Source organism: Microtus pennsylvanicus, chromosome 7, assembly GCF_037038515.1.
Source record: "Microtus pennsylvanicus isolate mMicPen1 chromosome 7, mMicPen1.hap1, whole genome shotgun sequence".
In the NCBI taxonomy this organism is placed as follows: Eukaryota; Metazoa; Chordata; class Mammalia; order Rodentia; family Cricetidae; genus Microtus; species Microtus pennsylvanicus.
In genome coordinates this window covers 20,953,951-20,979,689 of record NC_134585.1, presented here as the reverse complement: position 1 = coordinate 20,979,689, position 25,739 = coordinate 20,953,951, and the positions used below count along the sequence as shown (strand labels likewise).

General features: G+C 47.0%; 1 protein-coding gene across 1 annotated transcript; it reads left to right on the top strand.

Annotated features, from left to right (window-relative positions):
• Window positions 1–1,031: 1,031 nt before the first annotated feature.
• LOC142853667 (phenazine biosynthesis-like domain-containing protein 1) lies at window positions 1,032–13,714 on the top strand. Its single transcript, XM_075978857.1, has 10 exons — window positions 1,032–1,143; window positions 1,283–1,422; window positions 3,621–3,720; window positions 4,368–4,466; window positions 5,081–5,190; window positions 5,313–5,342; window positions 7,484–7,572; window positions 7,952–8,130; window positions 11,563–11,625; window positions 12,583–13,714. The coding sequence occupies exons 2-10, from the start codon at window positions 1,339–1,341 to the stop codon at window positions 12,693–12,695; spliced, it is 867 nt and encodes a 288-aa protein (XP_075834972.1). The 5' UTR covers window positions 1,032–1,143; window positions 1,283–1,338; the 3' UTR covers window positions 12,696–13,714.
• The last annotated feature ends 12,025 nt before the right edge of the window (window positions 13,715–25,739 follow it).

Here is a 25,739-nt window from a genome sequence, read left to right as displayed (position 1 = left end):
AGTACCATTAGTTAATAAAGAATCTGTCTTGGGCCTGTGCAGGGAATAGAGGTAGGTGAGGAAAACTGAACTGTATGCTGGGAGAAAGGGGGCGGAGTCAGGAAAAGCCACGTAGCCCCACCAGAGACAGAAACCAGAACTTTGCCTTGTAAGCCACAGCCACGTGACGATACACAGATGAATGAAGATGGGTTAAATTAAGATGTAAAAGCCAATAAGAATCTAGAGCTAATGGGCCAAGTACTGATTTAATTAATACAGTTTCTGTGTGGTTATTTCGGGACTGAGCAGCCAGGGAACCAACAAGCTGCCTCCCCACCACAGATGTGTGCTGAGCATGTTACCACTCAAATCATCAAGCAGAGATTTGCTGTGTGTCAGAAGCTCTTTTAGCAGCTAAATAGATTCAAAAGGAGAAAGGGAAGTTAGGTGTGGCAGCATAGGACCTTATTCCCAGAACTAGGGAAGCAGAGGCAAGCGGATCTCCAAATTCAAAGCCAGCCTTAAGATCCAGGCCATAAAACATGCATAGTTAGACCCTGTTTAAAAAAGAAGAAGAGGGTGACTTGATGTTGTTTCCTGCTGATGAAAACCCAATGTTTGCCAGTTTGTAATGGCGCACAATTTAATCCCAGCACTCGGGAGACAGAGGCAGGAAGATATCTGAGCTCAAGGCAAGCATGGTCTATAGAGTTCCAGGACAGCCAGGGCTACACAGGGAAACCCAGTCTCTAAAAATAAGAATGAAACAAAGCAACCACCTCCAAACAAACAAACCAACAAACAACCCAATGTTTACGTTTTACCTATCAGACATGGGCAGTAAACTTTCATAGACTATGTAAGTATCCCAGGTTGACCTGGAACTCCCTGTGTAGCTGAGGATGGCTCTGAACCTTTCTCGTCCTCCTGCCTGTTTCCATGTGCTAGGATCACAGATATGTGCCACCATGTCCTGTTTCAGGCCACTTGGTTTCAATCCAGGGCTTTGTGCATGCTAAGCCAACACTAGCAGCTGAGCTGGATCTGAAGCCTTTTTGCCTTCAGAACTGGGACGGAGGCTACGGCTCTACGCACACTAAGTGATCACTTGCCCAACCCTGAGAGACTCTGCAACGGGGATTCAGTGCAAAGACTGAAAAAGTTAGAGGATTGCTGTCTTCAAGGGGAATTATGTTGAATAATTGACTTTGTATCTGGGACCCATTAACTGTGTGCTTGTGTGCACCAGTGAAACATTAACTTTTTGACTCTTTTTTTCTTTTCTTTTTCTTAACAACAGGAAGTGAAGCAGGCTCCCAGCAAGGCAGCAACCTCGCAGACAGAACGGGGAGGAAAATGAAGCTCCCAATTTTCATAGCAGACGCATTCACGGCAACAGCTTTCCGGGGCAATCCTGCTGCCGTCTGCCTCCTGGAAAATGTAAGTACTCGCTTCTCAAGGGCCAGGCCTGCCTGAAATTCTAGATGTGTGTAGAGCCTGTGACTTCTGGAAAAGAAGTGAGGCCACCCTGAGTGTTTGCCCCTTTGGCTTGTGATCTTTGTCGTATTTGCTGATGGTCATGTCTGCAGGTTATGTATGACAGGAATGGCTGCTCCTAGACCCAGTCAGAAGCACAGATTCCCACGTAGGGCAACTGGAGCCCATTAAAGAGGTAGCAGCCGCAGGGACTGGGGCTCATGCCTATTATGCTGACGTTCCTAGGGATCAGGCAGGAGGGTCAGCAGTGTGAGGTCAGCTATAGAGGAGGTCCTAGACCAGCTGGGGCGACATGAAGAAACCGACCCATCTTATAAAATCAAAAATAAACAGGTATGCAAATAATTATAAAAAGCAGACAAGGCTTCTGGATAGCCATCAAAGTTTAGTTTTATACTAAATATGGCTGAAAGTACATTAGTATCTGATTTTAGGGACTCTCTCTCATGGAGGTTGGGAGAGACCTTTGAGGCAAGATCTTGATTCCCAACCCTAGCTGACCTTAAATTCCCTATGTAGCCCAAGCTATCCTCAGACTCCATCTGTCTTAGCCTCCTCCATGCCGAGCAGTTACAGGTGTGTGCCACCACGCCTGCCTTTACCGTTTCCTATACCACACTTACTACTGCCTGTAACTCCAGGGGATGTGATACTCTTCCGACCCCAGGAGCTCTGCACTCGTGTGTACAAATCCAGACACAGGCAGATTCATTCTCTCTCTTTTTCTTTCTCTCTCTCTTTCTCTTGACCTCCAAAGGCTCTACACTCAAGTGTACTGGCAGACAGACAGATACAAACAAACACACAAACACACACACACACACACTCTCTCTCTCTCTCTCTCTCTCTCTCTCTCTCTCTCTCTCTCAAAGTAATCATCAAAAGATTTTTAAAAATCTTTTTAGGATCGAGAAAATAAGGCACTTGCAATAAATTCAGTAGAAACTAGAAGGAATTGATCTCCAGTACCTAGAAAAGTTAGGTTGCCAAAAATCTTCATCGTATAAATAGTTCTTTTGCATGAGAGTGGTGGCTCAGCAGGTATAGTTCCTTGGCACCAAGCCCAAAGACCAGAGTTCAATCCCTGGGAGTCCCCATGTGGAAGCAGAAATCTCCCCCAGCACGTGGACCTCTGACCTCACAAGTGTGCTGTGACAGACACGTGCCTCCCCAGATAAATGAACTAGTTGAATTTATATTAGAAATTTATAGGCTTTTGTCAGGCATTGGGGGCACATGCCTATAATCTCAGCACTTGGGAGGCAGAGGTAGGAGGATCTCTGTGAGTTGGAGGCCAGCCTAGTCTACAAAGGCTAGTTCCAGGACAGCTAGGACTGTTACACAGGATAACTGTCTGGAAACAACCAAACAAAAAGAAGAACTATATCTGGTGCCCTCTTCTGGTGTGCAGGCATACATGCAGGCAAAATGCTGTATACATAATAAATAAATCTTAAAAATAAAAATAAAAATGTAAATTTAGAGGAAAAACAGTAGGCGGTGACACATACCTAAAAATCTCTTCACTTAGGAGACTGAGGAAGAGGATTTGAGTTTACGTTGTATGGAGATAACCTGGGCTACGTAGTGAGTCGCAGGACAGCTTGGGCCCTCTAATAAGACCCTGTCTCAAGAAAAGCATAAAGCAAACCAGGCCTGGGTGTGCAGTAGCCCCAATCCTGGCTGCTTAAGAGGCTGAGGCAGAAGAATGACAAATTGAAGACCCCCTGGGCATCTTAGAACTTGTCTACAAAGAAAAAGTAATTAATTAGTCAATTAAAAATGGCTGTGGCCACAGCACAGCGATAGAGCTGCTTGCCCAGCACGTAGGAAGCCCTGGGGTTGATTCCCTGTACGGGGCGAGGGGTGCGGGGGGGGGGGGGGGGGGCACGACACACCACCGACACCGAGGAGCCTGGCTCCACCCTCTGGATTTCCACTGCTGTAGGCTTTTGCACACTTGTGATTCACGCCCGGGTATCTGAAAAACTGTCTGCACAAACATGCCTCCCGATCCTTGGATGTAACTAGAAGTTCATAAGTCGAGGGGTAAACTGCCCTGTTAACTAATGGTAGTTGGTCGAGCAAGGAAGTCTGAGTTGTGCTTCCAGAGTCTCCATAACCTGTTCTTCCTAATTAAGGCGCTGGCTGAAGACGCCCATCAACAGATCGCAAGGGAAATGAACCTCTCCGAAACGGCTTTCGTCAGGAAACTGCAACCAAGCGACAACTTCACACAAAGTAAATGCACACTTTTCGTAGGTTCCTGGGCGGCCGTGGAAGCCGAATCTCCGGAGGGAGGTTTAAGGAGATGTTTATATGTTATCTGCCGGCAGATAGCACGTGTGGGTTTTAGCTCATCTAGGAGAAGCTGTGTTGAAGTTCAGTCTCAGTTTATAATTTAAGGTTTCCTGAGGTCATATATTGGGAAAAATGTGTCCCCGGGGTAGCATATTGGTAGGTGGGTTTTGATGGGAGACAGTGGAGTAATGGCATCTCTGTGAGGGCGGGTTGGTATCTCAGGAGTGGGCTTCTGGTACACGGGTGTTTGGCGCCCTCGTGTGTTGATGCGGTGACAGGACGCTCAGTAGGTGGCAGTCCCTAGACCTTCAACCTCCAAGCCATGGGGCTATTACAGATAGTTCCTCAAAGGGTCACCCATCACGTAGAGTTCTGCTATAGCACCCCGAATGGAGGGTGTTGGAGAATCTACTGTCTCGGCTCCAAACCTAGCCGCGGGGAGCCTGTGGATGTCTGTCCAGTCTGCGTTTGTCCTTTGCCAACAGTTTGCTGTTAACCACACCAGTGAGAGACTTAGAAAATGCCAGAAGCTTAAGGCTTGCCTCTGTGGGTTAACTTGTGTCTCTTTGGCTCTCCCTTCTCTGAAGGTTCCCGCTTTGGACTGAGGTGGTTTACACCAGAGAGTGAGGTTCCTCTGTGTGGTCATGCCACCCTGGCCTCTGCGGCTGTGCTGTTTCACAAGATAAGTAATGTGAATTTTATTTTATGTATGCTTGTATGGATGCATGTATATATGTTGGTTCTGGATTTTATCCCCTGAGCTACGTAGTCCTGGCTGTCTTGGAACTCACTCTGTAGACCAGGCTGGTCATAAACAGAGATCCTCTTGCCTCTACCTCCCAGTGCTGGGATTAAAGTGTGTGTCCTCACAGCAGGCTCCCATATGTATTTTTTTTGAGATAGTTATTTATGTATTCCAGGCTTGCCCTGGGTTCTCTATGTAACTATGGAGGATCCTGTACTCTTGATCTTCCTCCATATTCCAGTGCTAGGACCCCACGAACGCACCACCAGCACTCTAGAGGTAGGAGCAGGTGGCTCTTTGTGAGTTCAAAACCAGCCTGGCATACATAGGAAGTTCCAGGCTCATGGGGGTTCCATAGTTAAGGTCTTGCCTTGAAAAATAAAATAAAATAGAAAATCTTTTAAAAAACATTTAAAAATAGGCTGATACTATAGCTCGGTGTTAGGTCACTTGCCCTGAATCTGTGTGGTGCTAGACTCAGTCCCTAGCACTGGGGTTAGGGAAGTCCCCTGTACCAAGCTTATTTTCCTGATTCTTGCTTCCTCCTCTGTCCAGAGAACACAAACAACACTCTAACCTTCACCACTATGAGCGGGGAGCTAAAGGCCAGAAGAGCAGAGGACGGGATTGTCTTGGACTTTCCTCTCTACCCAGCCTTCCCCCAGGTCAGCTCTTTCTGTGTTTACCTCTCATCTTAATACACACAACTGTATCCACAAACTGCGTTGAGCCGCAGCTCTCCTGTTGAGCAATGACCGCAATGACCGCATCTCTTTTCCTCTTCTAGGATTTCCATGAGGTGGAAGACTTGATAAAGGTTGGTGGAAAGTCTCCAGTTAGAGCCCTGTGATGTGGTCGTTTGTGTTTGAAAGCTCTGGTGCGATGTCATTTACTGCTCTAATTGGCGGGGTGAGCCTGGGAGAGCAGGGCCTAAAAGTGAGGTGGACTAAAGTCTCAGGCAATAGCCAACTTTTGTTTTGGTTTGGTTTTTGAGTTAGGCTTCCTCTGTGTAACTTTGGAGCCTGTCCTGGAACTCGCTCTGTAGACAAGGCTGGCCTCAAACCAGAGATCCACCAGTCTGCCTCCCTCGTGCTGGGATTAAAGGCATGTACCACCACTGCCTGGCAATTCTGTGTTTTGAAGAAACTGAGGTCACAAGACTCTTGTCTTGTTTTCTTGGAGTATTCACACAAGCACTCAGAATTCCCCTCACACGACTCCATTCTTGGACTGTGTTCCAACATAATGGGATCCCAAATTGGGTCGCCTACCAGTTGGAGGCATTGCAGTGGAAGCCTAGGTGATTTCAGATTAGAATGTTAGTATTGTGTTTATTTGGTAAGACTGGTCACTTCCATTGAATTGTAATGACTGTGTAGCCCAGGCTAGCCTTAAACTTGCAATTCTCTTGCCTATCAAGTGCTGGCTGGGATTACATGTTCATGTCATCACACCCAAGTCATTTAACCTCCATAGAGGGCAGGAGTAAGAAAGAGTGTTTGGGGAGGGAGGAAGGGAGGGAGAGAGAGAGAGAGAGAGAGAGAGAGAGAGAGAGAGAGAGAACTGAAGGAGGCAATGAAGACAGTATCAGGCACCCTCAGCCCCCTCGAACAATGAAAGGTTGAATTTCTGTTTACTGCAGCAGGAAGGAGAAATCAGCCTGGGGTAACTGTGCCCATCCAAGTTCAAGTAGGAGAGATGGGAATTTTCTTCTTCTAAAAATTATTTACAAGTTCATACCTGTGTAGAGCAAATTTAGTCTTTTTTACTCCCCTAACCCTCCTCCCTCTCCCACTGAAACACTTCTTCCCAACCATTTCCCTACCTCTCATACCTGTGTGTGTCCCTGTGCATGTGTGTCTGTCTCTGTGTCTATCTGTGTATGTGTCTGTGGATATGTGTGTGTCTCTGTGTATGTCTATATGTCTCTGCATGTCTCTGTGTCTGTCTGTGTATCTCTCTGTGTGTGTGTGTGTGTTTCCCAATGAGTTTAAAAAGAGTTCCTTACTGGTTGGTAGTGGGTGTTATTTACTGGAATCTGGGCAATGGGTATGACCACTGACAAAATGACACCCCTTCTTCAGTTGCTGTTATCTACCAATAGTCAGTCAGGGAAGCTGTGGACCTCATGAGCTCTTCCCTCATCCATGATGAAATGTTGACCAGTCTGATGTTGTGCTGATAGCCATAGCTGCTGTGATTTCATGAGCCCACGAGTACAGTGGCCATATCATGTCTAGACACACAGACACAGATAGACACACACATACACACATCAGCAACACTCTTCCCACCTCCCCCTCATTGTGCTCTCTGAACCTTCAGAGCAGATAATAATAGATGTCCCAGTTAGGGCCAAACCCTCAAAAGCCACTGACCGACAGCTTTGGACCAGTGAACGAGTCCCTGCATTAACCACTACTTACTGTGAACCTGAGCTCCTCTGACAAAGGCTGAGAACAGCACAACGCTAACCTATAGATATAAACACAGTACTCAGAAGGTTGTGACACTCATGGCCATTTACCAAAACCACAGCAGTAGGTCCCCTCTTAGGGGGACCTTCCCAGCCCCATATGGACACTTAACACGGTGCACAGTGTGAGACATGAGCTCCATCCTGCAAGAAGGCCTGTGGGTCTATAGGATGTGAGCCCTGCCTTGAAAAACAAAAGCACAGATTGTGGGGCTTGTACTCGGGTCCTCATGATTGCAAAGCAGGCACTTTGCCCACTGAGCTCTCTCCGGCTTGATCATGAACCTCTCATCGTTTTGCATGGTTTGTGCGGTGCCATGGCTCCATGCCTGCTAGGCAGGAGGTTGGAGATCAGAGGACAGCTTGAAGGAGTGTGTTCTCTCCTGCCATTTGAGTCTGGGTGACTGAAGCCTGGCAGCGAGCACCTTTACTCTTCGAGCCATCTTGCTGGCCCTCTGAGGCATGCTCGATCTGTTCCACAGACAGCCATAGGTGACACCGTGGTCCAGGATATCCGGTACTCTCCAGATACCCGAAAACTCCTGCTCCGGCTCAGCGATTCTTACGACAGGTAAATGCCGTGTTTAACCATTCACATGCCAGCACCCAGATTCCCAGCTCTGCTTCAGTCAGGCTGTGTTGTCTCCAGTACATGACTGACCTTTCTTTTGAGACAGGGTCTCCCTATATAGCTCTGGTTGTCCTGGAAATTGCTCTGTAGACCAGACTGACCTTAAACTCACAGAGATCCACCTGCCTCGGCCACCAGAGTGAGATTACAGGCATCTACCGTCATGCCTGTCCAACCACTTTGTTTTCCTAGGTAGATGTCAGAGGCAGGCTCTCCCTTCCCTCTGCTGAGCCATCTGGGCACAGCTCAGCCTCTTTCTATTCTGTGAAGGGGGTGATCTGAAAATACTTATTCTGAACCCGTTCTGTTTGTGCTCAAGGTCCTTTCTGGAGACCCTGAGGGTGAACACAGAACCTCTGCCTCGAATAGAAAAGACAGGGAAGGTGAAAGGACTCATTCTCACTCTCAGAGGAGAGCCTGGGGGGCAGACACCCCACTATGACTTCTACTCCCGGTACTTTGCACCGTGGATTGGTTTGCCTGAAGACCCGGTAACAGGTACTCTTCATTTACTATCAGAGGTGACTTAACCAGGGAAGGGGAGGAATACAAAGAGCTACACACTGTGAGCGCTTGGTGCTGAGATGCCACAGCATCCAGAACCACCTGAGAGGTGGGGTTCTGGGCACAACTCTGAGGGGTTACCTTGACTATGTTCATCAAGTGGGCAGGCCTATTTTAATTTAATTCCCCAACTGGGATCCTGGAGGGGAGCGGCTAAGCAACAGCTGCATGCATCGTTCTCTCATGACAGAGACATGTGACTGTGTGATGTGTGAACCTGTGATGTGTGAGGTGAGCAGCTGAAGGGCCAGGCCTTGACCCGTGAGCAAAAATAAACTCTTGACTTCTTACTTGCTTCTGCCACAGTATTTTATCCCAGTGTCAGGGGAAGAAACGAAAACAAAAGCCTTTGTGTGGCATTAGACGCCTTGCTTTGATTTGGTTTTCTGAAATGGGGTTTCAGGTAACCTGGGCTGGTCTCCAACTCAGCATGAGAATGACTTTGACCTCCTGCCGTTCTAGCCTCTACCTTCCAGACGCTGGATCACAGACGCCTGCCATCCTGCCCACTGAGTGGCTGGGGCTGCCTCTGTTCTTCATCTTCCTTTCTCTCCCTCTTCCCTTTCACTGAAATCTTCTGTGTATAGACGCTTTAAAGAAGGAGGCTCAGCTAGGCAGTGGTGGTGCTTGTGTTGAATCCCAGCACTTGGGAAGCAGAGGCAGGAGGATCTCTGTGAGTTCGAACCCAGCCTGGTCTACAGAACGAGTTCCAGTTCTCCAAAGCTACAGAGAAACCCTGTCTCAAAAAAAAAAAAAAATATATATATATATATATATTTTATATATATATATATATATATATATATATATATATATATATATATATAAATGAAAAGAAGGAGGCTCTGTAGGCCTCCTTCCTTGTTCTTATCACCTGGACAGGTGACAACCCCTAGAAGCCTCAATCCCTCATCTGTGTGATGTGACTGGTACCTCAGAAGGTTAGGTCAGCACAGCACATGCCCAGGGGGAAGTACAGTGCCTGGCAGAGGTAAATGCCCAACGAACATAAACTATGCTCAGTCTCCACCTCTTTTTAACTTGCTCCTCCTTCTCCTCTCCTAGCACTGGGGATTAGACCCAGAGTCACTTTGCTTGCTAGGGAATCACTCTGCTACAGAGTTACCTCCACAGACTTTGCTTGCTAGACAAGCGCTGCGCTACAGAGTTACAGACTTACACCTTCCACTAGCAGAGCACCTGCGCCAACATGTGTAGAACTTACACCAGCTGGAAGCAGAAGAACTACACCAAAGAAGGGCAGGAAAGTCACACCCTGTATTTACACGTTCTTTGAGAATAGTCATCTATGCAGCCAAGGATGGGGGTGCTCGATGGAGAGGGCTGCTGAGGGAAAGGAGGTTCTGAGATGAAAGGCAAAGGCTCCAAATGCTAGGATGGCTCTGGAATCTTCATTGAGTTCTCTGAGAAAAACAAAATGCAGGAACACTAAGTTCAGCAATGTCTTGTGTAAAACTCGAGAAAATGCCAGCCTGGAGCATCCATGAAGTCCACTAAGTCTCTCCCCACTTATATTATGGTTTCTATTGCTGTGATGAAACGCCATGACCGAAAGCGAATAGGGAAGGAAAGGGTTTATTCGGCTCACACTTCCACAGTGTAGTCCATCACTGAAGGAGGTCAGGACAGGAACTCAAACAGGGCAGTAACCTGGAGGCAGGAGCTGATGCAGAGGACATGGAGGGGAGCTGCTATGGGCTTGCTCCTCATGGCTTCCTCAGCCTGCTTTCTTATAGAACCCAGGACCACCAGCTCAGGGACAGCACCACCCACAATGGCCTGGGCCCTCCCCCGTCAATCACTAATTGAGAAAATCCCTTACAGCCAGATCTTGTGGAGGCTTTTTCTCCATTGAGGTTCTCTCTAGTGGCTCTAGCTTGTGTCGAGTTGTCATAAACTCGCCAGCACACCATGGCTGCATGCATGCACACAGCTGCTTCTGTGAGACTGACAAGCAATGCACTTTGTGTGTATTATTTTCTGGAAGGTGAAGGTCTTTGTATTAGCTAGGGTAGAGTGGGACTGAGGGGCCCTAGGGCTTGTAGCATTCAGTGCCCAGTCCTGGGTAAAGCATCCCATAATGCTCAGTAAGTTTGCCTGTGCGTGAGAAGAGAGAACTTCCTTCTTTTTCTTTTTTCCTTCCTGAAGACTTTCAGCCAGTTATAAATAAGTTACAGCTTTTTTACTTTCTTTTCCCCACCTTCCATTTTTCAAGACAGGTTTCATGTAGCCCAGCTTAATCTCAGACTCCCTGTGTAGCTTATAAATCCTCAAAATAGGCTCCAAGAATCTTGATGTAGGACTACAGGCCTTCACTACTATGCCTGGCATGACTATATATACATTTTTTTTTTCTTAGGGTTTCTCTGTACAACAGCATTGGCTGTCCTGGAATTCACTCTGTAGACCAGGCTGTCCTCGAACTCACAGAGATCCGCCTGCCTCTACCTACTGAGTGCTGGGATTAAAGGCGTGCACCACCACTGCTTGGCCACGACTTTATATTTTGTTTGTTTTCATATGTAGTCTCTGACCTACTTCTAGGGTACAATCACACAACTAACTAAGGAGCTAACCAAGATTAATTAATCTTGGTTTATAGAAAGCTTGTCCAGCACACTGAAAAACAGCAAACCCTGGTGAAAGGAACACTCTTTTTGTCCACAAGGCCTACAAGGCTGACCCTGTGTCTGACTTCCTTTGCTACCGTATGTGCTGTAGAAGGAAGACGCTATGTTCCCTGAAAATTATAGAAAAATGTATACAAAGGTCTCGAATTTCCTATCGAGAGCTGACAATGCTCCCAGAGAGGTGACGGAGTTGTTAAGAGCGGATGCTGCTCTCACAGAGGACCCGAGTTCAATTCCCAGAGTTCATGTTAGGTGGCTCCTCACTGCCTCTACCTCCAGCTCCAGGGGAAAGAACTGACAAGGAGTGGTAGAGCCAAATGAAAGACCAAAGCCAGGTATGGTAATACACACCTGTAATCCCAGCCCTTGGGAAGCAGAGGCAGAAGGATCAAGAGTTCAAGAGCAGCCTCAGCTACATAGAGAATTCCAGCCAGCCTGAGCTCTATGGAACCAGTGTCTAAAAAAAAGCAAGCAAATCCCTAGAGTCTAATCCTCCAGAAACAGTAAGACATAGTTGGTAGACAAGTTGGGAAAGCCGATTCCTAAACCCTGTCTTCCTATCCTTATTGCACACTCTGCTATGGCCCGGCCCGGTTGACTTTAGGATTAGATCATCTAAGGTTTAGTCGAACTGGCTAGGTGATTTATCACTTAACACAATGGGGACGCACGCTTCCATATTCTTTGCCTGTTCTCATAGCGTCTTACTTTTCAGGAGCTGCGCACACCGTTCTGAGCAGTTACTGGTCCCAGCAGCTTGGGAAGAGAGAGATGCGAGGTAGGACGGTCGCTTCCCTCTCTCCTCCTCTTTGGGTGCCTGGTGTTAAACTCAGGGCTTTGCAAATACATAGAGCCGTAGTCCCATCCCTTAACTATTTGGGACAGGGTCTTGCTACGTAGACCAGGCTGGCCTACAGTTTGCACAGACCCCCTAAGGGCTGGGATTGCGTAATACTATGCCCAGCGCAAATTCCTCATTGGCCTCATTTTGGCCACTATCTATTCTCACGTGCACTAGCTCCTTAAAAATGTAATAAGAGCTGAACTGGTTGGTGGTGGTGCACGCCTTTAATCCCAGAGGCAGAGACAGTCGGATATCTGAGTTTGAGACCAGCTTGGCCTATGGAGTTAGTTCCTGGACAGCCAGGGTTACACAGGAAAACCGTCTCAATAAATAAACAAACAAATAAATAAATGGCAGATCTTCTATTATCCCTCATGTGAAATATTCCTGAATCTTCTTCCCTTCAGCGGCCCCTCCACTCCCAGCCCTCTCCAGCCCTGCTTCCCCAAACACAGTATTTCTAATACAGTAAGCATGCTTGATGCATGCAATTAGCTTGCTAAGTAACTCCTGAGACCGACGATCCCTTTTCTCTATCCCGGATGAGTATAATGTCTTCCTGAGCTCCTAGAAATCTGAGGTCATGCCTTTTGTGGGCCTGGCACATACGATTGCTTTAATATGTTATGAGAAAACAAACTCCCTCTGTTTAATTCAGAGCTGAGGTGGGCTCACTAAAAGGCCCAGGAAGGAAAGCACCGGGTAGCGTGCACACATCAGTTGCACGTGGGCCTATGTCTGCAGGAGAATGGTGGGAGGCGCTATGGACACCTGAGAAATTTATCCTGGAAACTGGCCTGGGAGGAGTTGCGGGTTTGTAACAACAAATCCTTCGCTGTGTTAATCACAGGGAAACACTCTCAATTGGCTCCACTCTGTGTTCTCTTTAAGCCTTTCAGTGTTCCCGCCGAGGAGGAGAACTGGACATTTCCCTGCGACCTGATGGACGAGTTGACCTGAAGGGTGGCGCTGCTATTGTCTTAGAGGGCACGCTGACGGTCTAGAGACTTATGCTGGGCTGTGGCCACGGCTAAACACAAGTGTTTTCTCACTACCAATAAAACCAAAGCAAACCAACAAAAAATGCCCGGAGCTGGCTTCAGCCAGTCCACTGACCAGTGCCCTCGACGGTGGAGAACAGAAAGGGAAGCCATTTGATGGAGGCAGGACAGCGTCTCCAGATCCTCAACTGATGAAGGGCTCTGCCTGTGTGCATCTTCAGGAACCCCCAGCAGGCAGCGATGCTGCCAATCAAAGAGAGGTCCAGTCAGGCAGTGGCAGCACGCGCCTTTAATCCCAGCATTTGGGAGGCAGAGGCAGGACAGCCAGAGCCACACACAGAGAAACCCTGTCTTGAAAAACCAGAAAAAGAAAAAGAAAAGCCATCCATTGATAAGGAGCTAGGTGAGGCCATTTAAATTTAGGCACAGGTACCTAACAGAGTATCTCGTAGACATTCAGAAGAATTCAGAAGAGTTAATAGCTCCGTGGAAAAGCAGTGTTGCTAAAAATCCTTTCCCTGTGGTCCACATAAACATTTCCTCCCCATTCCCTAAGTTTCCAAAGATAAACTGAGGTACAACGCCATCATTCTCCCAGGGCACCAGTGAGCTGTTGGCATTACTTCCAGAGCATAAGCGAGGGGTTACTTACAGAGTGTGGGTGTGGCCTCCTGAAACGTGACCCCGGAAAAGGCTTTGTCCGGCGATGACGATGACTGTCCTGTAGCGGCAGAGATGGAATCCCCCGGGCCTCAGTCTTTGCTGGCCTGTATCTCCCAGCCCCTTGCTGGGGTCCTTTGCGAGTGGGAGGGAGAGGCTAGATCCTCAGGTGAGGGTCATGTGACCTCCCCAGCCCTGCTGGGAGGAGAGGGAACAGTTCACTAGCCCAGCTGGGATGAGCCTTTGCAAGTGGGCACAGCTGACCTCCTGAAGATTGCAGTTGCTGGCTCAGAGTATCATCCTGAGAAACGCGCAGGAAAACATCTCAGGATGTAACCGTGCTAGGAAAGGAAACGCGGGGAGACTGAGAACTGTTAGGGAGGTTGGCCTATGATTGGTGGGGTGTTTGGGTTTGTGTGGGCTGTGAGGGTAGCAAAATGGAACAGTTCATTTTGGGGGACAATGTAAAGGAATTTCAGTGTAGCTAAAAAACACACAAAAAAACATAGCAAAAAAAACCCAATGATTTTGGGGCTAGCAAGACGGCTGAGTGAATGAAGCGCTTGTCATCAAGGTTGACAATCTGAATTTGACTTCTGGGACCCAGAAATAGAAAGAGAACACACTCTGCATGTTTTCCTCTGACTCACATACACATAGGTGCTGTAGCGTGCAGACACCTACACATAGACATGCATATACAAAATAAGCAAATAAATGTAATAAAAATAATCTTCTCCATCTTTTTGTGAGGCAAAACTCAGAAAATGAATAAAAGAATGAAAATGAATAAATGAATGCCTGGCAAGCATTATGGTCAAGTTTGGGTCCCTGTAATCCACGTGAAAGATGGATGCAGTGAAGAGCTGCTGTACTCCCAATATACCTCAGTTAGGATGGGCGAATCCACCCCTACCCTTATCCTTCCATCCCCACTGTCTCCTCCACCTACCTAGAAACTCACAGGCCAACTGTGCATATATATACAGCACAGTGACAAACACTTAGAGAGACTCGGCCTCAAGCAAGGTAGGAAGTGAGGACTAGGAGTACGGGGATTTGCTACCATCCTGCCAGGCACCACAGCACACACCTGTAAAGCTGGCACTAGTGGGGGGAAGGCAGGAGGATCAGAATTTCAAGGCCAGCAGCAGCTATCTCTCTAGCCAATGAATTTGAAGCCGGCATGAGTTCTCTGAGATCCTGCTTCAAAAACCCAAAACTACAGCAAACCTGTTAGACTCTATAGAAAGGACTTGGGAACCCCAGCAATTGTAAGTTGGGTTCCCTGAGCAGGGGTCCTCCATCAGCATCAGGACCATATGGGAACTTGCTAGAAAAGCAAAATCACCAGCCCTCTTCTGGACCACCTGGGTCTGGAGCTCTGGGGACTAGGGCTGGTACTTTGAGCTTTAACAATCAATCCCTCCAGGCGATGGGTTAGTGTGAGACCTGCCCTGGACTCGGGCTTCCAGATGTGGCGGCCCTTTCCTTTACTCTCTGGACAATCGCCTAAGAGGCTTGATGGCATTTAAAGGCGACAACTCAGAAGCTCCCCGTCTGTACCAATGCACTTGCTGCTTAACAGTGCACATTTGCACGGGTTGGCTTTGTGTGAGCGTCCGGCCCTGTCCGGCAGAGAAAAATTAGCTGTGCTCAGGTGGGAGCTGTTCCTAATGTGCTAGTAGCAAACAGATTAGTTAATCAGCCATGATTTATTCATGACGAATTAATTATGCCTGGTTGTGCACTTCTGATAGCTAAATGGAGCTGTAAAGGCGTTATTTTATTAATTGTCCTGGTGCTAATTGCAGACACAGAAGGATCACTAATTAAGCATGCAAGCTGTATGCACGACAAGTTGGGTTGCTGAGGCCACAAAAAACAAACAAAACAACTCACCATTTTTTTTTAAAAGGGGTAACCAAAACAAACTTTATTTTGTGCAACATTGAAGAGTTCTCTTGGCTTTATTAATTAATCACAGGATTGCCTTTCAGCAGGAATTGGCTCCATACATCAACGTACAGTGCTCTCTGGTTAGTCCTTGTTAAGGGGAACACGTTGTTTGGTCACGTGCTACTGTCTGTTTATACTTCCTTCTGTTGGTGATGATTTCCCTGGTTTGCAGTTTGGGGCTTTGCATGAAATTGGCATGAACAGGGGGCTGGAGAGATGGCTCCAGTGGTTAAGAGCGTATCTGTGCAATCCTGAGAAATGGGATTTAGATCCCAGCAGTCATGTAACAGACTGGGGGGGGGTCCCAGAAATAACTGTAACTCCAGCTCTGAGGGGTCCAGCATGCCCTTCTGGCCTCTGCCTGCACGGGGATGTGCAACCCCACGTGTACACAGACACATAACTAAGTAAAAATCAATCTTGAAGAAGCCATACGCTTGTCTTTTCTAGACTCTCACACGCTTTACCGAGGAACTACCCCTTAGAATGGAATTACCGAACAGTGGCTTTAACATGTGTAATAGAGACACTGTCAAGTGGCTCCCTAAGGTAGGTGAAAGGGCTGGATATGTATGTAGCTCAGTTGTTGGAGGGCTGTAGCACGAATTCTAATTGGTGTTAATAATAAAAACCTGGAGTCAGATATCAGGGGGTAAGAGCTGAGGGATCAAAGAATCAGTGCAGCTAGCCACTAGAGAGACCTTTTACCTCTACCAAATCCTCAGACTGAAGGGGCGATCCCGTCTTTCTCAGTCCTCAAACTGCATCCTCAGACTGCAGTGAGTTCCTGTCCCCTCCCACCTCATATTCCTCTCTCCACCCAGCCATATCACTCCGGTCTCCACCTCCCTAATGCTGGGATTAAAGGCGTGTGACTCCCAAGTGCTGGGACCATCTTTGTGTGAGCTCTGTTTCTCTTTTAGACAGATTCTATCTCGTGTAGGCCAGGGTGGCCTTAAACTAACGGAGATCCCTCTGCCTCTGTCTTCAGAGTCCTGGGATTAAAGGTGTGAGCCACCTTTCCCTGTCCTCTAGTGGTCTATTTTAGCTCTATACTTTGATCTTCAGGGGAGCTTTACTTGTTAAAACACAAACAAAATATCACCACAGAGGACCTGCTTAGCATGCACAAAACCCTGTGTTACGTCCCCAGTACCACACTCAAAACTGATGTGGTACACCTCTGTTATCCCAGCCCTCAGGTAGCTAAGGCAGGAGGATCAGGAGTGCAAGCTCATCTTTGGTCACATTGTGGGGCAGTGTGGGGTGCGCAAGACCGTCTCCAAAAGTAATTGTAATAGTAAAATAAAGAGGACTCAGGAAGGAGCTCAGGGGCACAGCACTGATGTAGCTGTGTGAAGCCTTGAGTTCAATTCCTCGTAGGGAAAAATATATGAACTTGGGCTGCTGCGTGCCCATGCAAGGCGCGTACAAGGCACATGTGTGCACAAGCATGTGCACACACCACAGCATACGTGCATGATCAGAGATGTAGACAATGTGAAGAATTTCCTCGTCTTCTTGTAAACACTATTTATTCATCCATCTGTTTATTTATTTCTTTACCATCTACCTTGAAGGAATGTGTACACATATGGTGTGACAAGAGGGGAATTTTCGCTACCAGATTCTCCCCCCGCCCCAAATATAAATAACCAGTTCCTCTGGCTCTCCATTCTGGAAAGAACTGCTTGCCCACCCACTGAAGTGTAGTAATAGGGGGCGGCGGCGGGGCTATGTCCCCAAAACCCCAGCCGCCTGCCCTGCCCGGCTAGCTTTACCCCCGAAATAATTACACAGACACTGTATTCTTTTAAACACTGCTCTGGCCCATTTCTAATAATCTATGTAGCGCCCCTAGGTGCGCTTACCGGGAAGATTCTAGCCTAAGTCCATCCTGGGTCGGAGCTGGGGCATGGTGTGCGTCTTCCCTGGAGCAGGTAGCATGGCGTCTCTCCTACGTCTGCTCCGGAGAGCGGAGCTGTGGAGTCTGACCTCACTTCCTCTTCCTCCCAGCCTTCCCTTCTGTTTACTCCACCCACCTAAGGGTGGGCCTATCAAATGGGCCTAGCAGTTTCTTTATTGCTTAAACAATGAAATCAACAGATTGATATATGACACTCCCACATCACTTCCCCTTTTTCTGTTTAAACAAAAAAAGGAAGGCTTTAACCTTAACATAGCAAAATTACATATAACAAAACAGTTATCAAGTAAAAGTTACATCAGAAACATTTATACATATAACAAAATTGACCTTAAAATCCATACCAATGCAAATTATTCATACCTATATCATTTCCCCCTTTAAATGTAAAAGAACATTTATAAACTATATTTGGGAACATGGGCGCAGTTTTTTCTCTCCAAACTGCTTCCTGCTGAATGGGGGCATCGTTAATCAGATTATTTAGGGTGTAACCTGTGTGCCAGGTTTATCTCAGTTGGCAGTTGAGCAAAGCAATTTTCTGAAGATGTTCACAGCAACCCTTCAGGAGGACGTGGTCCATCATACCAAATCGGAATAGAAGAAATCCATAGAGTCTCATCCTCTGTGAAAACAAAAGAAGACTCTCTCCAAAGCATCATATCCTTAGACCCAAATTCTGAAATCGTAATACCCTTATATCCATTCTGGTTTAGCTTGGCAGCCCATGTAATGAAATGTCTCTCTGTACTTAGCTCCTTCACAGTCAAAAATTTTAAAGAAAACACAATAATACAAAGAATCCAGACTCTCTGTGAATTTTTCATCTTTACGCGGCTTATTTTTACTCTATCACTTTACTTTATTCTGTCTCTTTAAAGACTTTACCTTTTTTTTTTTAAACCATTAACTTTATTCTCTATATTCTTTTTCTTCTCTCTCCCAAGCCTACGTACATTCATCCAACAGTGTGACTCGTTTAGCGGTCTGAATCTGTCCTATTGTGAATCTGCAATTTTTTACTATTCAGGAGCACTTTTGATTTGCGCCTTTAAATCACTAGGCGCTTAAGAATCTCAGCTGTGACATTCCTAGGTTAACTTTTTGCTTTTTGAGCGTATATCTTTGACCTGGCTGTCTTTGAACTCTCAGAGATCCGCCCGTCTCTGCCTCCCAGGCATTGGGATTAAAGGTGTTTGCAACTACACCTTGAACTCACAGAGATCTGTTCACTAGGCACTGGGATTAAAGGCGTGTGCTACCACACCTTGAAGTCACAGAGGTCTATCTCCCTCTGCCTCCCAAGCGTTGGGATTAAAGGTGTGTACACACAACAACTCTCTTCCTTTTTTTTGTTTTTTGCTTTAAGAACTTCAACTTTCAGCTTGCATATATTTTTAACACACAGTAAACCATTTAGAATTTTGCTTTGTCTTTGACGCTCTCTTTACTGTATATCTCTCTTTTTCTGACCACAAGAGCCTTTAAATTACTGAGCAATATCAGTAGGACTAAAGGCGTGGCTTTGCCAGCTAGATCCAGTCCATTCCTTAGCTTTCCAGCCTCACGGCGGATATACAGGCTGCAGCCATGTTTACAGCCACACCTGGCGTTTCAAGGTCCTTGCCAGCCAGGGAGCTACAACAGACAATACTCAAGTCCTCTCTCGGTAGCCGGCCCTCCTGCCTCAAACAGTCAGAGTTTGCCCTGGCAGGATGGCCCAGAAAGCCGGCATTTTTAAATGGCACAGCTTTTTTCCTGCTACGGCTGAAAACCAAAAAGCATGTGTTCAGCTTTTCGTCAACACCATTTAAGTGTTTCGTGGCAGGACCTCTTAATGAGCTGCAGGCTTTGCAGCTAAAGCTGAGTCAGGAAGCCTCTTGGGGCTACCAGGTAGGAGCGGCACTCAGCACTTTAATTCTGAGACTGAGCGTGTAGCACAGAAATTCTTTTCATCCAAGTTACATCCAAATCTGACACGCAGAGCACTGTGCAGTCTGAAAACACGTCTCTGTATGGCGGCAGGAATCCGCCATGCTCTTCCGCCTGCCTAAGCCTGATTCTGCCTTCTGCCCAGGAGCAGGCAGGGAGCTCTGAGTCATCGTCAAGGTCTCAGAGCACTCTCCTTCCGATCCCAAGCGGAAACACAAACATAAAGCCAGAGTTTGCACTGGCGGCAAAGCCCCAGGAAGCCACACTTTAAAATGACACAGCGTTTTTTCTGCTGCTGTTGCCGAATCAGGAAATCTCTCTACAGCACGCCACCAACAAACAGCAAAAATCTGTGTTAAACGCTCTCTCCCTTATTTTTAAGCCTTCTCAGGTTTTTTAAGTGGATTTAGTTAGCCACACGTCTGGGCGTCATTTGTAGTAATATGGAGCGGCAGCGGGGCTATGTCCCCAAAACCCCAGCCGCCTGCCCTGCCCGGCTAGCTTTACCCCCGAAATAATTACACAGACACTGTATTCTTTTAAACACTGCTCTGGCCCATTTCTAATAATCTATGTAGCGCCCCTAGGTGCGCTTACCGGGAAGATTCTAGCCTAAGTCCATCCTGGGTCGGAGCTGGGGCATGGTGTGCGTCTTCCCTGGAGCAGGTAGCATGGCGTCTCTCCTACGTCTGCTCCGGAGAGCGGAGCTGTGGAGTCTGACCTCACTTCCTCTTCCTCCCAGCCTTCCCTTCTGTTTACTCCACCCACCTAAGGGTGGGCCTATCAAATGGGCCTAGCAGTTTCTTCATTGCTTAAACAATGAAATCAACAGATTGATATATGACACTCCCACATCACTTCCCCTTTTTCTGTTTAAACAAAAAAAGGAAGGCTTTAACCTTAACATAGCAAAATTACATATAACAAAACAGTTATCAAGTAAAAGTTACATCAGAAACATTTATACATATAACAAAATTGACCTTAAAATCCATACCAATGCAAATTATTCATACCTATATCATTTCCCCCTTTAAATGTAAAAGAACATTTATAAACTATATTTGGGAACATGGGCGCAGTTTTTTCTCTCCAAACTGCTTCCTGCTGAATGGGGGCATCGTTAATCAGATTATTTAGGGTGTAACCTGTGTGCCAGGTTTATCTCAGTTGGCAGTTGAGCAAAGCAATTTTCTGAAGATGTTCACAGCAACCCTTCAGGAGGACGTGGTCCATCATACCAAATCGGAATAGAAGAAATCCATAGAGTCTCATCCTCTGTGAAAACAAAAGAAGACTCTCTCCAAAGCATCATATCCTTAGACCCAAATTCTGAAATCGTAATACCCTTATATCCATTCTGGTTTAGCTTGGCAGCCCATGTAATGAAATGTCTCTCTGTACTTAGCTCCTTCACAGTCAAAAATTTTAAAGAAAACACAATAATACAAAGAATCCAGACTCTCTGTGAATTTTTCATCTTTACGCGGCTTATTTTTACTCTATCACTTTACTTTATTCTGTCTCTTTAAAGACTTTACCTTTTTTTTTTTAAACCATTAACTTTATTCTCTATATTCTTTTTCTTCTCTCTCCCAAGCCTACGTACATTCATCCAACAGTGTGACTCGTTTAGCGGTCTGAATCTGTCCTATTGTGAATCTGCAATTTTTTACTATTCAGGAGCACTTTTGATTTGCGCCTTTAAATCACTAGGCGCTTAAGAATCTCAGCTGTGACATTCCTAGGTTAACTTTTTGCTTTTTGAGCGTATATCTTTGACCTGGCTGTCTTTGAACTCTCAGAGATCCGCCCGTCTCTGCCTCCCAGGCATTGGGATTAAAGGTGTTTGCAACTACACCTTGAACTCACAGAGATCTGTTCACTAGGCACTGGGATTAAAGGCGTGTGCTACCACACCTTGAAGTCACAGAGGTCTATCTCCCTCTGCCTCCCAAGCGTTGGGATTAAAGGTGTGTACACACAACAACTCTCTTCCTTTTTTTTGTTTTTTGCTTTAAGAACTTCAACTTTCAGCTTGCATATATTTTTAACACACAGTAAACCATTTAGAATTTTGCTTTGTCTTTGACGCTCTCTTTACTGTATATCTCTCTTTTTCTGACCACAAGAGCCTTTAAATTACTGAGCAATATCAGTAGGACTAAAGGCGTGGCTTTGCCAGCTAGATCCAGTCCATTCCTTAGCTTTCCAGCCTCACGGCGGATATACAGGCTGCAGCCATGTTTACAGCCACACCTGGCGTTTCAAGGTCCTTGCCAGCCAGGGAGCTACAACAGACAATACTCAAGTCCTCTCTCGGTAGCCGGCCCTCCTGCCTCAAACAGTCAGAGTTTGCCCTGGCAGGATGGCCCAGAAAGCCGGCATTTTTAAATGGCACAGCTTTTTTCCTGCTACGGCTGAAAACCAAAAAGCATGTGTTCAGCTTTTCGTCAACACCATTTAAGTGTTTCGTGGCAGGACCTCTTAATGAGCTGCAGGCTTTGCAGCTAAAGCTGAGTCAGGAAGCCTCTTGGGGCTACCAGGTAGGAGCGGCACTCAGCACTTTAATTCTGAGACTGAGCGTGTAGCACAGAAATTCTTTTCATCCAAGTTACATCCAAATCTGACACGCAGAGCACTGTGCAGTCTGAAAACACGTCTCTGTATGGCGGCAGGAATCCGCCATGCTCTTCCGCCTGCCTAAGCCTGATTCTGCCTTCTGCCCAGGAGCAGGCAGGGAGCTCTGAGTCATCGTCAAGGTCTCAGAGCACTCTCCTTCCGATCCCAAGCGGAAACACAAACATAAAGCCAGAGTTTGCACTGGCGGCAAAGCCCCAGGAAGCCACACTTTAAAATGACACAGCGTTTTTTCTGCTGCTGTTGCCGAATCAGGAAATCTCTCTACAGCACGCCACCAACAAACAGCAAAAATCTGTGTTAAACGCTCTCTCCCTTATTTTTAAGCCTTCTCAGGTTTTTTAAGTGGATTTAGTTAGCCACACGTCTGGGCGTCATTTGTAGTAATATGGAGCGGCAGCGGGGCTATGTCCCCAAAACCCCAGCCGCCTGCCCTGCCCGGCTAGCTTTACCCCCGAAATAATTACACAGACACTGTATTCTTTTAAACACTGCTCTGGCCCATTTCTAATAATCTATGTAGCGCCCCTAGGTGCGCTTACCGGGAAGATTCTAGCCTAAGTCCATCCTGGGTCGGAGCTGGGGCATGGTGTGCGTCTTCCCTGGAGCAGGTAGCATGGCGTCTCTCCTACGTCTGCTCCGGAGAGCGGAGCTGTGGAGTCTGACCTCACTTCCTCTTCCTCCCAGCCTTCCCTTCTGTTTACTCCACCCACCTAAGGGTGGGCCTATCAAATGGGCCTAGCAGTTTCTTTATTGCTTAAACAATGAAATCAACAGATTGATATATGACACTCCCACATCACTGAAGTGCCGTCCTTGCCAGCAGCTGCCCCCCCCCACTCCCCCTGAGTCTCTGCCTACTCCGGTCCACCAGCCCATTTCCTCTCCTTGTGCATCAGCACGACGTGCAGTTACTGTAACTCTACAGCGCCTGTGCTGTGAGATATCATGAAAACACACAAATTAACTAGATAAACAAAATTAAAATAGATAACAGTAAAGGCTGGTGTGACAGCCCAACAGGGAAAGGCACCTCTACTGTGAGGTAGCTCAGGAGAGTTCAGTCTGCCGTGACGGCTCCTGGTAGAAGCTGTTCACACTTGAGTGTGAAAGCTCTTGAAAATCATGTTGGGAATTTGCTTTAGAGCGCACGGAACTTAGAGATCAGTGTGGGGGACGCGAAGATCGTAGCCATATTTTGTCATATTTTGTCATGGGTTAGTCTTCCCTTTGCGTGTCTTTTTTCACTCACCGTAGCAACATTTTACCACTTTTAGTATAAGAGTCTAATATAACTCTCGCTAGCTTTATTCCCAGGTTTATGACTTTGTTCAGGTTTATGGTTTATCTTTATTTTATTTTATTTTATTTTTTTATTTGAGACAGGCTCTCATGAGGTAGCCCTGGCTGTCCTGGAACCCACTCTGTAGACCAGGCTGGCCTCAAACTCACAGAGGTCAACATGGGCCTTGCCTCCCAAGTGCTGGGATTAAAGGCCTGTGCGAGACAGGTTTATGTTTTTTAAACGTTATAATGGACGTTATTTTAGCGAGGGATGTAGCTCCATTGTTACAGTGCTCAGTGTATGCAGGGTGTACAGTGCTGAGCTTATGCAGGGCGTTCAGAAAATCCAGGCACGACAGCTCAAGCCTGCACCCCAGCTCTGGAGAGGCAGAAGCAGAAGGAGCAGAGGCTCAAGGTTATCTTTGAGTATGTGAGTCCGAGGTCAGCTTGAGATACATGAGACCTCATCTCAAAAATCAAAGTAAATGAATCAACAAAACGACCGGTGAGCTAACTCGGCAGATAAAGGCGCTTGCCACCAAGCCTGGCCACCTAAGGTTAATCCCAAAGACCCACATGGTAGACGGACAGAACTGACTGCCACTTATTCTCTGACCTCCATGCCTGCTTTATGGCACCAGACCACAGAAACACAGGCTAGATAAATAATAAAAATCAGGTGTACTCATGAGGATTTGTGCAGGGGTATGTGCCCACGAGCACAGAAAGAAGTCTCCATAGCTCATAACTCTGGTATCCTTCGAGGCCACAACTAGCATCATGTGGACAGTGACGAGGTCTCCCGCTAGCTGAGCTCCTTCTATGAGAGCAGCAGCCTCTAAGTGACAGGTACTGAGCATGGTCAAACCCAGGGAAGCCGCTCCCTGGATGGCCAGTGCCTGCATGTGTGTATAAGGTGAGGGGTAATTAGAACAAGAGGGGCTCCTGTAGGCTTGCGTATTTGAATGCTGGGCTGGAGCTAGCGGAACTGTTTTGGAAAGGAGTAAAAGAATCGGCCTTGTTCGAAAAAGTGTGTCCCTGAGAGTGGACTTTGAGCCATCTTGATGGCCCCTTGTTTTGTTCTTATAGAAACAAAGATGCTTTAGAACCATTGTCACCAGACACATGGATCATCATCACAGAGGGTTGAGAAAACTCAGCCGGCTGAGCCAGGGACCAAAAAACATGTAAATGTCAACTTCCAAGGTCTTTGTGGGTTCCTACCCATGCTATACAGGGGAGATAGGCCACACGCTCTGTTTTGCAGCATGCACAGTTTGGAGGGCAACGGTGTTCCTTAGATCTCAGCCCTCTGGAATGGTGCCTAGGACTCACTGTGTCCTGATGCTGCTAAACACTCTGGGGAGGCCAGAGTGGCTGTGGCTAGGGATGCGTGGTCTGTGACTTTGGGTAGTAGCCAGTCGAGGTTATTGCAATACCGCTGGGCCAGGTTATTTTAAGGTACAGTAGACAGTTTGTGAATTTCACCAGCCAACTGGAGGCTCTCCCCAGCTAAAGTCATGATTTCAGCATAAAAGAAGGGCTAAGTTAAAAGCCAGCACCTGTTCTTCTAAACTTGCTTTTCTGCAGGTACCGGCCCCAGAGGGTCGGCAGATGGTTCTGTGTTTTGAAGCCTGACCTCAGCAGCCCTTCATCAATCTTGAGCTGGTTGACTCTCTCAGGCTTCCCAGGGTACTCGAGATATCTTTGATGTAGTTACTACCTGAAGACCAATTAATTAGCCTACACTGATTCTGTTCCTTTTTCCTAACAAAGCTAGGAAGCCCTGGCTCAGCCTGCCTGGGGCAGCTTTATGCAAACTCATTAATTACTGTCACACAAGACTTGGGCACTCCTAGAAGACGGAGGAGAAAGCATCCTTTGCACCTTGGAGAACAGGTGACCTCCAAGGCCTGCAGCTAGTGCTCCTGTGCCGAAGGCTATGCCGTAGGGCTCCCCATATGTAAAAACGTCCATCCAAAGCATTGGACCTACCAGCCATGCTTCCCATCCCATCCCACCATGGCTGCTGGGTTCTCAGGAGGGACTAGCTACCTAGCACTCTTTAAATGGTTTTCCTTTTAGATTTACTTTATATGCACGAGTGTGTACCACATGAGTGCCTGGGAGTTACAGATGGCTGTGAGTCACCGTGGGTAGTCAGACTTGAACCCAGGTTCTCTGAGCGCAAGAGCAACGAGCATTCAACCACGGAGCCCTCTCTGCAGCAGCTAACTCTTGGTTTGTTAAAAGTAGGAGCTTCACTTACTTTGTGTTTGGAGTCAAAAGGATTGCACTGCTTTTTTCTTTCTTTACATTTATTTATGTATTTGTGTGCCCGTGTGTGTGTGCAGATGCGTGCGCGCTTACATACATACCACCACACACACATGGAAGAGGTTGGGGACAACCTCCAGGAGCTGGCTCTCTCTTTCCATCAGGCGGGTCCTGGGAAGACTTGGTGGCAGGGTGATGGGCACCTTTATCCACAGACTCGTCTTGCGGGCTGTGCTACTCTTCCGTGACAGAAGTGATCGATTGGCTGACTTTTCTGGAAGAATGGTGTGGGACACTCACTATGTCACCCACATGACAGCTCACAACTGTCTGTAACTCCAGTTCCAGGGCACTTGACATCCTCACAC

Bases quoted from the DNA above. Each gene is read 5' to 3' on its own strand.
- LOC142853667 (XM_075978857.1), top strand. From the start codon at position 1,339: ATGAAGCTCCCAATTTTCATAGCAGACGCATTCACGGCAACAGCTTTC. The intron at 4,467-5,080 runs GTAATGTGAATT...TCCTCTGTCCAG, and splicing joins TGTGCTGTTTCACAAGATAA to AGAACACAAACAACACTCTA. The intron at 7,573-7,951 runs GTAAATGCCGTG...TTTGTGCTCAAG, and splicing joins CTCAGCGATTCTTACGACAG to GTCCTTTCTGGAGACCCTGA.